The 16,167-nt window shown below is 31.2% G+C and overlaps 1 protein-coding gene across 1 annotated transcript in view; it reads left to right on the plus strand.

The window, feature by feature from the left end:
• EHBP1 (EH domain binding protein 1) overlaps nt 1-16,167 on the plus strand; it is a 342,552-nt gene that overhangs the window by 130,983 nt on the left and 195,402 nt on the right. The window contains exons 7-9 of the mRNA XM_074287029.1: nt 8,677-8,816; nt 13,130-13,234; nt 13,959-14,081. Of these exons, the coding sequence (XP_074143130.1) occupies nt 8,677-8,816; nt 13,130-13,234; nt 13,959-14,081 (368 nt within the window). The remainder of the gene's footprint in view (nt 1-8,676; nt 8,817-13,129; nt 13,235-13,958; nt 14,082-16,167) is intronic.

Genomic DNA, 16,167 nt, shown 5'->3' on the forward strand with positions numbered 1-16,167 from the left:
AATAAACTAAAAAAGTACTAGAAACAATTCACAACTTTAGCAAAGTTGCAGGATACAAAATAAATCCAGATAAATCATCAGCATTTTTATATATTACCAACAAAGTCTGGCAGCAAGAGATACAAAAAAGAAATTCCATTCAAAATAACTATTGATAGTATAAAATATTTGGGATTCTAGCAGCCAAGGGAAAGTCAAGAACTGTATGAATGCGACTATAAAACACTTTCTACACAAATAAAGTCACATCTAATCAATTGGAAAAGTATCAAGTGCTCATGGATAGGCTGAGTGAATATAATAAAAATGACAATACTACCTAAATTAATCTACTTATTTAGTGCCATGCCAGTCAAATTCCCAAGAAATTATTTTACAGATCTAGAAAAAACAATAATAAAGTTCATCTGGAAAAACAAAAGATCAAGAATTTCAAGAGAATTAATGGGGAAAAAAAGCTAATGAAGGTGGCCTAGCTATACCAAATCTAAAACCATATTATAAAGTAGCAATCATCAAAACCATTTGGTACTGGCTAAAAAACAGAGTAGTTGATCAGTGGAGTAGGTTATAATCAAAGGACAAAATAGTCAACTATAGCAATCTAGTGTTTGACAAACCCAAAGACCTCAGCTTTAGGCAAAAAAACTCACTATTTGACAAAAACTGAGGAGAAAATTGGAGATTAGCATGAAAGAAATTAGGGCTTCACCCACACCTAACACCACATACCAAGATAAGTTCTAAGTAGGTTCATGAGTTAAACATAAAGAGTGATATAAGCAAATTAGAAGAACATAGTATAGTTTACCTCTCATATCTGTGAAGGAAGGAATTTATGTCCAAAGAAGAACTAGAAATCATTATTGATCTAAAAATAGATAAAGTTTTGATTATATTAAGTTAAAAAGTTTTTATACAAAGAAAACTAATGCAGATAAGATCAGAAGGGAAGCAATAAATTGGGAAATTATTTTTACATTTAAAAGTACTGATAAAGGCCCCATTTCTAAAATATAGAGAGAATTGACTCAAATTTATAAGAATTCAACTCACTCTCCAACAGATAATTGGTCAAAAGATATGAAAAGACAATTTTCAGATAAAGAAATTAAAACCATTTCTAATTATATGAGAAGGTTCTCTAAATTATTATTGATCAGAGAAATGCAAACTAAAACAACTCTGAGATGCCACTACATACCTCTCAGATTGTCTAAGATGACAGCAAAAGATAATGATGAATGTTGGAGGGAATGTGGGAAAACTGGGACACTGATACATTGTTGGTGGAACTGTGAATGGATCCAGCCATTCGTAGAGCAATTTGGAACTATGTTCAAAAAGTTATCAAATTCTGCATACCCTTTGATCCAGCAGTATTACTACTGGGCTTATAGCCCAAAGAGACCTTAAAGGAAGGAAAGGGACCCACATGTGCAAAAATGTTTGTGGCAGCCCTTTTTGTAGTGGCAAGAAACTGGAAACTGAATGGATGCCCATCAGTTCAAAAATGCCCGAATTAGTTATGGTAAATGAATGCTACAGAATATTATTGTTCTATAAGAAATGATCAGGAGGATGATTTTAGAGAGGCCTGGAGAGACTTACATGAATTGATTGATGCTAAATGAAATGAGCAAAACCAGGAGGTCATTGTACACAACAACAATATTATTTGACAAATGTGAATCTTTTCCAACAATGAAATGACTTATGCCAATTCCAATGACCTTGTGATGAAGAGAGCCATCTACACCCACAGAAAGGACTGTGGGAACTGAGTGTAGATCACAACATAACACAACATAACATTGTCCCTCTTTTTCTTGTTTGCTTGCATCTTGTTTTCTTACTCATTTACTTTTTTTTTTAATCTGATTTTTCTTGTGCAGCAAGAGAATTATATAAATATGTTTATACATATTGGATTTAACATATATTTTTTTAAAAAGAAAATAAGCATTTACATTGTGAACATTCACATAAAAATTAACATTGTAAGGTGCCAGTTGTTTCCTACTGCCTTCAGCATCAAATAGTCATTTTGTGGTTCTGCAATATAGATTGTTTAATTATGGTTATCTGTTTGAATCATCTCAAAACCTACCTTCTATAAGAGATCATTCCTAGCCCTTTCAGCTGCTAAGGTCACTCCCATTCAATTTGCCTTTCCTCTATATATTTATCTCCTATCAAAATGTATGTTCCATGAAGACTGACTGGAACTGTTTTTTGCTTTTATATCCACTTAGCAAAATGCCTGGCATGGAATAAATACTTAATAAATTCTTATTGATTGACTTATAAGAAAAGACTTTATATCAAAAAAACTTATGGAAAAAAAGGATGAATGTATAAAAGAGGAACTTTTTATGGTTTTTTTTTACTCTTTGGCTGAATTTTTCTAAAATTTTATAATTAATCTACAAGTATCTGTTAAGTGCTTACTATGTGCCAAGCAGAATACTAAATGCTAGGAACACATGAATAGGAGATAAGAGGCACAGAAATGGATTGAAGGATGCATAGCAAACAAATTAGTCAATATCATTTCTGTCCTATAGCATTAATTAAGCAACTAATGGCATATGGTATATGTATATGTATATGTATATGTATAGTTTTATAAAATCGGTCCTTTGTCTCTAGAGATTCAAATTTAGATTAGGCAAAGTAATATAGACATGTAGTCCTAGAACATATAGGTGACAGAAAAAGACCATTAAAGATGGTCAGTTACATTATATATATATATATATATATATATATATATATATATATATATATTTATATTTAGGATTTAACTATAAGTTAATTGGGACAAGAGAACAAGGGGAGAGTAAGAGTGAATTTTCGAACTATACTTGAAAATACAAGAAGAAAAGTATTACTATTTGTCAAACTGATTCCCATCATCTAATGTATTGGATATAATGGAACTGAGAATAGTATGTTCAGATCTTGTTTATATTATCACCTCCCCTGAATTTCAAGTTGATTAGATTTTGATATTTGATACCAATTTACATAGCATAGCAATGTGATTCAATTAAAAGCAAAAGATGAAGATAGTTGATGGTAGTGATTCCTTCTTCTGAAAAGTTAAGAAATAATTTAATGAGATGAAGTGATATCCTCAAGAAGTACGATTAAGATATCCTTCATGATCCATCTAAAACATTAAGTTAGAAACACAGATTAATTTCTCATCTTTGACTGATTCCTCCACCATGCCCAGGAAGCTCATTTTTGAGCTAACCTCATCATCCTGTAAAATCTCAACAGCTTTGATAACTCTACTTCATTACTACCTTTTCTGAATTGATTGGAGGGTAGGGCCATGAAGTCCAGATCAGACATCTCCCTATTTGTCACCTGGCAGCAATATTTTGAGACTTCTTTGCAAAACAGCTGAGTTAGGGGGTCTTTTCTCCAAATCCTGCTTTTCATTTTCACTTTGTGTTTTATTTTTCCATATTAGATTATAGCATTCTTGAGAGCAGAAACTTTTTCTTTTATCATTTGTATCCCCAGTGCCTATTATATATTGTTTTGTAATACTTTGTGACTCATTTTGGAGAAGTTTTTTTGGCAAACATAACAGAATGGTTTATCATTTCCTTCTCCAACTCATTTTATAGATGAGGAAACTGAGACATACATGGCTCAATGCTTTGTCCAAAATTACACAGCTAGTAAGTGTCTGAGGTCAGATTTGAATTTAGGAATATGTTTTCCTGACTCTAGGTCTAAAATTCTTATCTACTTATTTTTGATAATTATTGACTTCGAGGCTTTATGAGTAAGAACATTATTCAGTAAGAACTTTTCTGAGTCAGAACCTGAAATTGCAAGTGAAAGAGAATCATAAAATAAAGGAAAGCAAATTTGGGAAGAAGTTATGAGACAACATTAATGGAAAACTCTGATTAAAATGTCTTTGTTGCTACAGAAAGTGCAAACTAATCAATACATGATTAGAAGCCTGGGTGAAAGAAAATTCAATCAAATCAGATGGCCTATCCTAATGAACCTGGATCTCATTTTCAATTTTAAAAATAAACACATTTTGGGGAGGATTCTGGAAATATGGCTGAACAGGTCAGAAAATTTCAAGCTTTCCAGATTTCTCAGGAAAAAAAAAAATGCATCTCAGGGTGAATATAAGTGAAAAACAGAACAAGGGTATTCCATGGATTATCATACTGGAAGAAGAATCCCAGGATGGGGATTTTATAGGTGTGAAGTATAAACACCTCTAGCCTAACTCCTCAGAAACAGAAATTGGGGAGCCCTGGGGCTAGCTAGCTTCTGCTGGAACCTGAACTTTCACTTCAGGAACAGCCTGGGGTGTGGGCTCTGAGTTTCAGAAGACTGTGAGAATCTTTGTTAATCTCATGCTAGGCTCAGCTGTTCTGCAGAGATGTGGCTCTGGGCAAGAAAATAGCAGCACATCTGGTGAGTTGCAGAAGCAGTGAGGCAAGGGTGGAGGAAGATTGGAGGAAGCTTTTGGTTTGGGATTCCAGGTCAGAGGGGAGACCTGAAGTGAAGCTGTAGGTACACCCCCACACCGCAGTATTAGAGTTCCTTATACTAATAATTTTCATTTAAGAAACATGAGCAAGCAAAGAAGAAAGAACCGAACCATTGAAATTTATTGGAATAGGGAATACCAGGATTCATGTTCAGAGGACACTGAAGTAAAAACATTTTTAAAAGAAAAAAAGAAAGAAAAAGCTCCTTTTACTCTAAAGATTAATGTTAAATGGTTAACTGCCTGGAAAGAATCTATAGAAGAACGCTAAAAAGACTTTAAAAATCAAATGACAAAGTTGAAGGGGGAAAAAAAAGAACCATTAAAAAAAACAAAAAACAAGATGATGATGAGAAAAAAAGTTAAATAGAAAAGGGGATAAATAATTCATTGAAAACTGAAATTGAGCAAGAAGAAGCCAATGAAACTATGAGACTGAGAAATAACAAACTAGAATATAAAGGATGAAAAACAATAGAACAGAATATGAAACATTTTATAAGAAAAAACAGCATATCTGCAGAACAAATGAAGAGAAAAATATAAGGATAATTGCACTACCTGAGTGCTGTGACCAAAAACAAAATAACCTTGATACATTAATGCAAGAAATAATCAAAGAAAATTGCCCAAAAATAGTAGAAGAAGAAAGTAGAAGTAGAAAAAAATCTACCAATCACCACCTCAAAGAAATAATTATGTGGAAAACACATAGGAATATTATTGCCAAATTTTGAAGCCCCCAATCAAAGAAAAAATTTAAAATAAAAATCTAGAAAAGAACTTAAAAAAAAAAAAAAACACAGCAGTTTCTTCCTACTCCTCACATATATTCACTTTTAGAATGTTGGAGTATCCTGGTAATAAAAGAGGGGAATAGCATATAAGATGTAAATTGCTTCAGCAGAGAAGAGAAAAGTTTATATGTTGTTAATTTAGCAAATAACAAAAGAGTGTAGCAAGGGAAACAACTTCTCTGCAAATCTACAGAGCAGTAGGGTAAGATTTGAGCCACAATTAATGGCTCAGAATCTCCACAGTGGAGTAGTACACAAAGCACTTTACCATCTTCATCCTGGATGCAATCCTATCTCACCTTACTTAATAGAAGGCATAATATCTAATACTGAGAGATGAAAATACCAATGACATCTCCAAAACAATTACATGTTTTTGTACTTTATGCAAGGGGTCCCCAACTTGTTATAATTTTTAAAATCTACAATTAACATAGTAGAAGGAACAGATTCTGCGGTTAGAGGACCTCTGTTCGAATCCCACTTTTGAAGCTTTCTATCTGTGTGACCACTACAAATACTATGCTTCTCTGGGTCTCAGATTTCTTATCTTTCTAATGATTGGGTTGGGCTAAATGACTGTTGAAGTTCTTTATGACCCTATGTTCTGTGATCATATGAAGATAACATCGAACAAAAAGAATGTTCTAAAAAGTCCTATTATTGTATATTGAAGAACAACTTATTATTAAATCAAAAATTATTTTGATGGAAATGCCTCAAAAGTACTAACTTTTATATTCTCTTGGTTGATTATTACACATATTCCTTCAAATTATATATTAAAGAGCAACTTATTATTGAATCAGAAATTATTTTGAAGGCAAACCCTCAAAAGTACTAACTTATGTATTTTTTTGGTCGATTATCACACACCTTCCTTCAAATTAGGTTTATTCATGAACTACAAATAAATAAAAGTAGAACTGAGAAGTAGTGATAATTTTGTAGTTTTTGATGCTCTTATGGTAAATAATTTTTTACTTAAAACATCTTCTACATGATAATGACAAGAACAATCAATATAAAATTATGGTATTCTTTGAGGAAACAGTTTTTTACCCCATTGCAGTTTTGCAGTCTTAAAATCCATTATAATCTCAACAAAATAGAAGGACTTCTGAGAGAGTTAAACCTTTTACTTTCTTTAGATTTTTCTATAATGCCTTCTTGCTGTAAGAGTTACACCATTGGGAAATCTCATTGTCCTGCAAAATAATATCAGCCTTAGTACTGACATCTCAACTTTTTGAATGCCCCTCTTATTGGATCCTCTAATAGGAGAGCAGAGTCATGAGTTTCAAAAATCTCCATTTAAGGAGGGAATCTAGCTCCATTTTCTTGCCATTTTCCAATAGTTGCATTGCTTTCGGACTGCTTTGAACTTCGCTGTCATTCTCCTTGTGCCCCCCACTGTTTAGTTTCCTCTTATATGTTGTCTTGCCCTCTCGGCAGGTAGGTTCTCTGAGGACAGAAACTGTTTTTTTATATATATCCCCAATGCTTAATATAGGGCTTGGCATAGAGTAGATGCTTAATAGGTAGTTACTGTTTGATAAACTAATACATCTTATTTATAATTTAATGCACATGTATGACATTGAGCTATATGGCACCACCAAAAACCTTCATTTTTAAAAATCTTTCAACAATGTTATAAAAATAATAATTGGTCTATAGTGTAAAATTCAAATATTTTTAAAAATATATTTGATTTCAAGATTGAATGTGGAGAACATGTTAAATCAATGGGTGAAAGCAATATATAGAAATACTTTTGTGGCCTTCAGGGAAGACATAACAAGTATAAAGATATCAAAGAAAATGTTGTGGTCTGATACATCAAGAGACTTATTAGTATCCTGGAATCAAAGTTGAATTAGAAGAATACATTTAGATTAATTAATGGCTATGAAATATCAATCCTAACATGCTCCTGTAGAACTGAAAAATTGACCATAACAAATTTAAATAAATAAAAGTCCATGCACTGTTATTGTTTTGTTTTTTTGTTTTTAGCAATAAGTAGCATTACTTGCATAAAAGAGAGAAAGAGAAGATCAATGAATTGGGCTTACAACTAAAAAAGCTAGAAAAAGAGCACATTCAAAACCCCTAATCAAATACTAAACTTGAAATTCTAAAAATAAAAGGAGAGATTAATAAAATTGAAAATAAAACAATTTATTGAATTAATAAATAAAACTAAAAGTTGGTTTTATGAAAAAAACAACAAAATAGATAAAGCTTTAGTAAATTTGATTAGAAAAAGGAAAGAAGAAAATCAAATTCTTAGTCTTAACAATTAAAAGGGAGAACTTTCCACCAATGAAGAGGAAATTAAAGTAAAAATTAGGAGTTACTTTACCCAACTTTATACCAATAAATTTGATAATATGAGTGAAATGGAGGAATAGCTACAAAAATATGGATTAACCAGATTAATAGAGGAGGAAGTAAATTGCTTAAATAGTCCTATTTCAGAAAAAGAAATAGAACAAGCTATTAATCAACTCCCTAACAAAAAATCCCCAGGACCAGATGGATTTACATGTGAATTCTACCAAACATTTAAAGAACAATTAACTCCAATACTCTATATACTATTTGAAAAAATAGGGAATGGAAGATTCCTATCAAATTCCTTTTTTGACACAGACATAGTACTGATACTTAAACCAAGTAGGACAAAAACAGTGAAAGAAAATTACAGACCAATCTCCCTAATGAATATTGAAGCAAAAATCTTAAATAAAATATTAGCAAAGAGATTACAAAAAATCATCTCAGGATAATACACCATGGCCAAGTAGGATTTATACCAGGAATGCAGGGCTGGTTCAATATTAGGAAAACTATTAGCATAATTGACTTTATCAATAACCAAATTAACAAAAATCATATGATTATCTCAATAGATTCAGAAAAAGCATTTGATAAATCCAACACTCATTCCTATTGAAAACACTAGAGAATATAAGAATAAATGGATTTTTCCTTAAAATAGTCAGGAGCATCCATTTAAAACCATCAGCAAGCATCATGTGTAATAGGGATAAACTGAAACCATTCCCAGTAAGATCAGGGGTGAAAGAAGGTTGCCCACTATCAGCATTACTATTTAATGTTGTATTAGAAATGCTAGCTTTGGCAATATGAAATGAAAAAGAGATTCAAGGAATTAGAGTAGATAATAAGGAACCAAATTATCACTCTTTGCAGATGATATGAGGGTATACTTAAAAGAACCTCAAAGAATCAACTAAAAAGCTATTAGAAATTATCCACAACTTTAGCATTAGCATTTGATAACATTAATTGTGTTTTTGATAATTGGTTTAGGGATGAAGACATGCAAAGTTTGGCCAGTTTGATGAGTATGAAGCAGGCTGACATTGGCAACTTAGATGACTTTGAAGAGGACAATGAAGATGATGAAGAGAACAGAGTGAACCAAGAAGAAAAGGCTGCAAAAATTACAGGTTGGCCTTGTCGTATCATAGCACAAAGTTGTTTTTTTTTGTTTGTTTGTTGCTTTATTTTGACCTCGGATGATGGCGGTACAGTGATAATGGTATGGATCCAAGAGCTTTTATTCTGGTTTCTCAGAAAATCATTCTAATTATTAGACAGTTGGTTTTTTCTTGTTGTTGTTTTATCATAGCCTGTCAAAAGAAGAATCTTTGACACCTCTATGCATACTATCTAGGCTTCTCAAGACATATGGCTAGTATAGTTTTATAGGTTTGCAATAATTTAGGATAAATTATTCATATAGTTCTAAAAAATATAAAAACTTGCCTAAAACCATTCATTACTTTTTGTAGCAAGGTGTGGATGAATTTTTATGTAATAATATAATACCCATGATTACTAATCTACCTTAAGGCAAGACAAAAAAGGTGCCAAAAAAGGTATGTGTCAACCTCACTTAGTTTGTGTTCATTTACTGCAGTTTTGAATTTATTTATTTAATAAAGAGCTGTCCTAATTTGCATATTTGTCTTGTTTGGCAGTATTCAGGAGTTCTCTATGTAAGTTGGCCCCTAAAGTTTCATCAGTTAAACTTCAAAACTTCTCATAAGACACTTAATTGTTTGGAATTTGTTTAACCTAATAATTAAATGATTATATCTAAATGTCTCTCTATAAATATTTAAATATTTATAGAGAAAAGTCAAGTTATATATAGTATATAGAAATATGTGTGTATGTTATATATGTATAGTATTTTATAACCTGTTACAAAACTGAGAAAATAAAGGGCTTTTTGTGAAATATGATCATAAAAGCATTTTCATGGACTTCTTTTAGCTAGTGAATTATGCAAGAAACGTGGAGAAATGGCATTCCATTTTTTTCTCAACTTCTTCTAAAAATTCTTTTCCTGCTAGTTGGTTTCAATTTTTTTTCTTTTTATTATGATCTCTTTTTCTTTGCTGTATATATGACTTTAATGCTATGTATATTTCTGAGAAAAAAACATAACTGAGAAATAACAAACTATTTTAGTCCTACAGATTTTGTTTCTCTAAGTACATTGTACAAGTACATTGAGGGTAGGAAAACTTTTAATTCTTGCTATTTCCCAAGATGCCTGGTTCATGTAGTTGGTTATGTTACTATATGAGTTAGTCCTTTATAGGCTAAGATATAATGAGTCATAGCTTTTGAGAATCCAATAATAGGGAGCCTCTGGAGGTAAAGAACAACAATGCCTGTGTTTTAGGAATGTCATTTTGGTTAGCTCTGTGAATTGGATTGAATTGTGAATTGAAGAGAAAGCTAGACCCTTTTCTCACTAACCCTTCTCACAATATAGTTTCATGCATAACTACATTCACATAGCTATCAGTGAAAAAGTAATCTTGTCCAGGCTGCATTTTGGACTCTGTCCTCCATGACTCAGGCACTTCCTTACTCTGTAAGCTCATTCCACCTCCAGAATTCACACACTGAAAGTAACTTTCTGCCCCTGTGGCCTCTTCTTTTGAAGCCAGAAGTTTTTCATTCTTCTCCAGGCTATACTTCAGACTTTTTCTACCATATTCCCTCTGCAGATACTTTCATTTCCTCTCTCCTCCCATCTCCATTTTAGCTTCCTTTCATGAATCGTCTTCCCCCATTAGAAGATAAGCACAAGTTTTGTTCTTTCTCTTTGTATTTGTGTCCCCAACATTTAGCACAGTGCCTAACACACAATAACCACTTAATAAATGTTTGTTGGTTAACTGACAAAATCTATGAGCTTCTCAGTTTGTGGACCTTCTTCAGGATCTTATGTCTAATTTAGTTCAACAATTCAACAAGCATTTTATTAAACACCTAGATTGTGGATATACCAAAAAAAAAAAAAATTTCAAACAGGAGCCTGCATTCATATTTCTTTCCCTCCTAAAAAAATTGACCCTTATAACAAATAACATAAAAAATAACAAACAAATCAACTAAATTAACTAACATCAACTAGATTGGACATTATGCCAAGTGCCCCATATTCAGAGTCCCTCTCCTTTACAATTTTCATATCTCTTGTTCAGGGTCAAGGTTAATCATTATTGCACAGTATGGAATTTTAGAGTTTTTTGTTATTTTCATTCTTTCATTCATTCATACAATACATCATCGTATTCATTGTACAGTTATCCCATCTACATTGTGACTTTCCCCATCACAATTTTGATGGTTTAAATATGTCAATACTCCACATAGGAAATTAAATGGAATTTTGGGGGGAATTTGAGGAAGCCTCAGATGATAGTAAAGGCATCAGATGACATAGAAAAAGTTTAGAAACTTTGAAACTAATAAAATACATGCATAGCATTGTGTAGTATCAACATATCATATTATTTAAAACTATAATAATTAAGGCTTCTTTGGTACAAAGGGAGAGCCAAAAAATATTACATGGATTGTCCATCTCAAGATCTTTTTTGCTTATGACACATCTTTTTGACTCACCTAGGAATCTTGAAGCAATTCCTAATCATAGGTAGAAATGTTTGGCATGTTCTCTTAAATAAATATTCTTTCTTCTATTAGAAGTTAATATCTCAGCCTAATTTGGTGAAGCTATGTGGTTTTAATTATTTGTCTTATTTATCCCAAAACCTCTGTTTCAATCATTGTTTTTCAGTTAGCTTTCAGAATTAACTTTTTCTTCCAGTTTGAAAGCTTATCCCTTCTTCCATGCCAGCTCTCCCCTAAAACCTTCTGCTACTTTCTGGCTTCCAGGCTAAGAGTTCATGATTCTGTCTTATGTTTCTTCTGTTTTGTCTTTGGTCTTAAGACTGACATTGGAAGAGTTATTTCATACCTTGGTCTATTTATTAGATTTCTCACTCCCCTCCTTTTCCTCATTCTCTTTTCATGCTATACTTTGTATGGATACCTAATTTGGTTTAGCCCATTGTAACTTAGAATTCCTAAAATCAAAAGATCCTCTAAAATTCAGCATCCCCAGTCACAGGGACTTTAGAAGTAAGCCACCATGTCCAGGAGATGTGGGGTATTCCACTTCTTCATATCTTACCTTAACTCATAAAATACTTTATTTTATAGTAATGATTTATGAAATCCTTTTCCACAGACACATATTTCCATTATAATAATATATTTGATAAATTTGTATCTCATTTATTTATTTATATAAACAAACTGTAGGTTAATATTCAATTATTTTAAATAATTGCATATGACCCTGAGCAAGTTGTTTAACTTCTATTTGCCTCAGTTTCCTTATTTATAAAATAGGGAAAATAGTAACACCTATCTCACAGGGTAGTTGTGAGGATCAAATGAAATAATAATTGTAAAGCACTTAGCACAGTGCCTGTCATAAAGTAAGTGCTATATAAATGTTAGTTATTAATATTACTGTTGAAAGATTTATTAGTGACTTTTTTCCATTTTAATGGTCATACTATTGCATAATTTTCTCAGTGCCTAAATTACTCCTAGATTGTAAAATAAACAGCTCTGGAACTTGGTGGCCTATCACAGTTAATATTCCTTTAAATGGTGCTTAATTTATAACCAAATAGGCTAATCTTTTAAGTTTGTAGGACAACCTTGTAAGTAACCTTAAAAACTCAGGGGATATACCTTGTGAAAAATTCTATTTTGCCCCTCGAATTTATTCTATCTACATGTAAAGGGATTCTGCCCATGTACCTCCAACTTAAAAAAAAAATGTTGTGTCAAGAAGCTTAGAGATGATGTCCCTTAAGCAGTACATTGTTTTGTTTTTGTTTTTTTATAGAAATTTCCTTGAAACGTCAAGGAAAACTGGAATATAAACTGTTTCTCTGGTTATCTTGTTTTAATCTTGATTTTTTTAAAAATCCAGATGTATCAACCTAGCTAATTTACATAATTGACTTATGAATGTCCTTAAAATATTTGGTTTAAATTCAGAATAATATTCTATTCTATGTGAAGTTTTATATAAAATTTAAATTTCATTCACATACACAGAATATAGTGATTCATTCTGGGAGCCAGTTTTAATCTGGATGATTGTCTTTGTTTGATGTTCTGCTCAGTCTTTATGTTCCCCTAGTGGTTTAACCTTATTGTGCTTCTTCTTTTTTCAAAATCTAGAACAGCATAATATTCTAATTCATAAGTATATGAATAGATCACAGAAATAACACACATTAAATGGATTCTCTTGATTAACAAATTATCTTTTCCCTTTTTCTCTCTCTTTTTTTAAATAACAGCATGCTTCTACTGCTTTTCATTTAAATGACCTTACCTTACATTTGTCTTGACTGGCTTCTGTTTACAGAAATTGTAAACCAGTTGAATGCTCTGAGCAGCTTAGATGAAGATCAAGATGACTGCATAAAGCAAGCAAATATGCCTTCAGCTAAATCAGCCAGTTCTTCTGAAGGTCTATGAGCTTACCCCCTTTCTTTCTGTTTCTGATTGCTTGTATTTATCGTGATCTGCTACTTCTTGACTTATGCTTATGTTCAGCTGTCAGTTTTGTCTTTGTGCTTTTTCCTTGAATGTTCTGTTTAGTAATTTGTAGTGCACCAACAGGAAACAACATAATAATCCATTATCTTGGGGATAGTCTCATAACAGGATCCTAGTAGATAATTATTTTAAAATATTTTATTAAATTATTCATGCTTGGCCATTTATTTAACTTAAAATGTTATTGAATTATGTGTACATATTATTGGTAACATATGTTTTGTAAGGAAGGGATTTATTAATTGTTTTTAAACTATTTCAGTATTTATTTATTGGGCCTACTTAGATTGGAATTAAAACTAGAAAGGACCTTAGAGATAAATTAGTATAACCTTCTTATCTTATAGTTGAGGAAATAAATCCAGAGAAGTAAAATGCCTCTATCTCACACACAGAGACTAGAGTAGAGCCAGAATTGAAATAACCAAAGAAAATGTATACTATTCATTTAATTTCTTTAACATGGAAATGTTGGTGTGCTACAAAATACATGAATTATTTCTGCCATTAGTAAAACACCATACATATCTTATTGTTTCCAGGGACTGTTGATGTGAATTTTTAGAATTTAAAATGTTTATTGTGACCATATTTACAAAACCATGCCTTAGTGACATCCTCAAATTTATTTTCAGAACTTATCAACAAACTTAATTTTTTGGATGAAGTAGAACAAGATTTTACCACTTTGAGTTCAAATCCATTTGGTGATCCTGATGTATCTGAATTAAACCCATTTGGAGATCCTGATTCAGAAGGTACTAAGTTTTTTTTTTTTAATTTTATTTATGTATATATATATATATATATATATATATATATATATATATATATATATATATATATATATATATATATATATTTGTATTAAATCACAGATAAGTTTCTAGGATCATAGCATTGTATAGTGTAATGAAGAAAGTAATCACAATAGCACAGCAATTTTGTATAATTTCTCTTTTTAAAATTTCAATATGATTAGACACTAAATTTTAGTTATATTTTACTTCTGGTTTAGTAAATCCCTCATATTCATGATAAAAGTTATACTAAAGTAAATAGAGAAATTATTACTCACTATAAGTACCTTTTATTTCTTTTTGAGCCCTCAGGGACTTTAAAAGGATATCATAGTTGATGTTAGAAACCTGCAATGGGAAAAACTGTTGCAGATTGAGGAATCATTCTTTTAAAATAATATCTCATTCATTTCTTTCTTTCCCTCTTTCTTTTCCCTACCTTTTTTATCTCCAAAAGTCAATAAAAGTTTAATAATAGGACTTTGTAATTAAATAGAGTAGTTAGGGAAGAAAGGGCTTTAGAAATAATGTAAAGTATGAATCACAGAACATTTTATGTTATACTTTCACTGCTGGTTTTATGATAAAATATTGGTCAATTAATAGCGATTCTGAGATGTATTACTGCAAAAGATAGAGAAGAAAACCTTTTGCTTTTCATGTGAGCTATTTGTAAGTAGCTTCTACAATTCCTAAAAAATTTTAAATGATATGTGATTCAGTAATTTCAACTTTCCCTATACTATTCTTGTTTACATTGTTAATTTGTGTAACAAACCCTTATCAAATACATACTAGATAAGTAGATTTTCACATAGCTTTTGTCTGGATTGGCATAAATTCCAAACTAATAGATGTAAATTAGTGTAAGATAAATTATATTTATAAGATATGTATTTTGTATACTCTCCATAACATAGAACTAGAAGATTCTTGAGGAGTAATTACCTCAAATTCAAATCCATCCTCAGATTCTCATTAATGTGAAAACATTGGCAGGTCACTTAACTCTTCTCAATCTCTGTCCCTAAATTAGTAGAGAAAATAATAGTACCTACTTTGTTTCAAGAATCTAAGAAAATAATATATGTGGACTTTTAAAAAATTTTAAACATTACATAATAGCTATTATTGTTACAAACAATACTAAAATGGTAATAATATAATAAAAACTTGAATTGATCTTATTGATTCCTAACCTTGTTCTCATTTTTTTTCCCCTCACAAAGATGATCCTAATAAGAGATTGTATAGTTTGATCATCTCATTCTACATTTTAGGAAATTGAGGTCCTGTGACATTAAATAACTTATTGTCATCCAGCTAATGATCAAAGAAAGGAGACTAGTTCCCTTTAATTCTTATCAATACATGTTATGTTAGAATAAGAGTTCTTTATTTGCATGAACAGAGTTCAGGGAGAACTGAATAGGAAAAACAATTACATTTTTATGTTTACTAACCTTTAGTTTCCTCTGCAATTCTCCATATTTCATTTATTTAAAAACACTATTCTGATAAGGGGACCCATAAATTTCACCAGATTTTTAAAGGATTCTACCACATGAAAAACATTAGGAACCCTTGTTTTAGACCAGGTTTCCACTTAACCTATTAGATTATTGTATCGTCATATTTAGGTCTAGAAGGGAACCTAAAATTCAACTAATTACATTTCCTTCAATTCACAAATGTAAAGATTAAAATTCTAGACCTGTAAATGACTTCCTCCACACTGGTACTAAAATAATCTTAGTCACATAAGGATAAGAGTAGTTTACCTAAGTGTTTTGAAATGATATTTGAATTCCTTATTCCAAGACATCACTTACCTGTATTAACTCTATGATTTCCTAAAATAGAATAACCATGAACCAGCATAGAAAGAAAAAAATCATAATTATAACCTTATATTTCTTTGTATCCATTTAGGAAGCTAATATCATAATTCCAGATTATTAATCTGATTTGTAAGATGAGGAAGAAATATAGTCATCACTATTATCTTTTTTGTGAAAGATATTTCTCTCTTTGAGACATGGCT

This window comes from Sminthopsis crassicaudata, chromosome 2, assembly GCF_048593235.1.
Source record: "Sminthopsis crassicaudata isolate SCR6 chromosome 2, ASM4859323v1, whole genome shotgun sequence".
NCBI classification, from domain to species: Eukaryota; Metazoa; Chordata; class Mammalia; order Dasyuromorphia; family Dasyuridae; genus Sminthopsis; species Sminthopsis crassicaudata.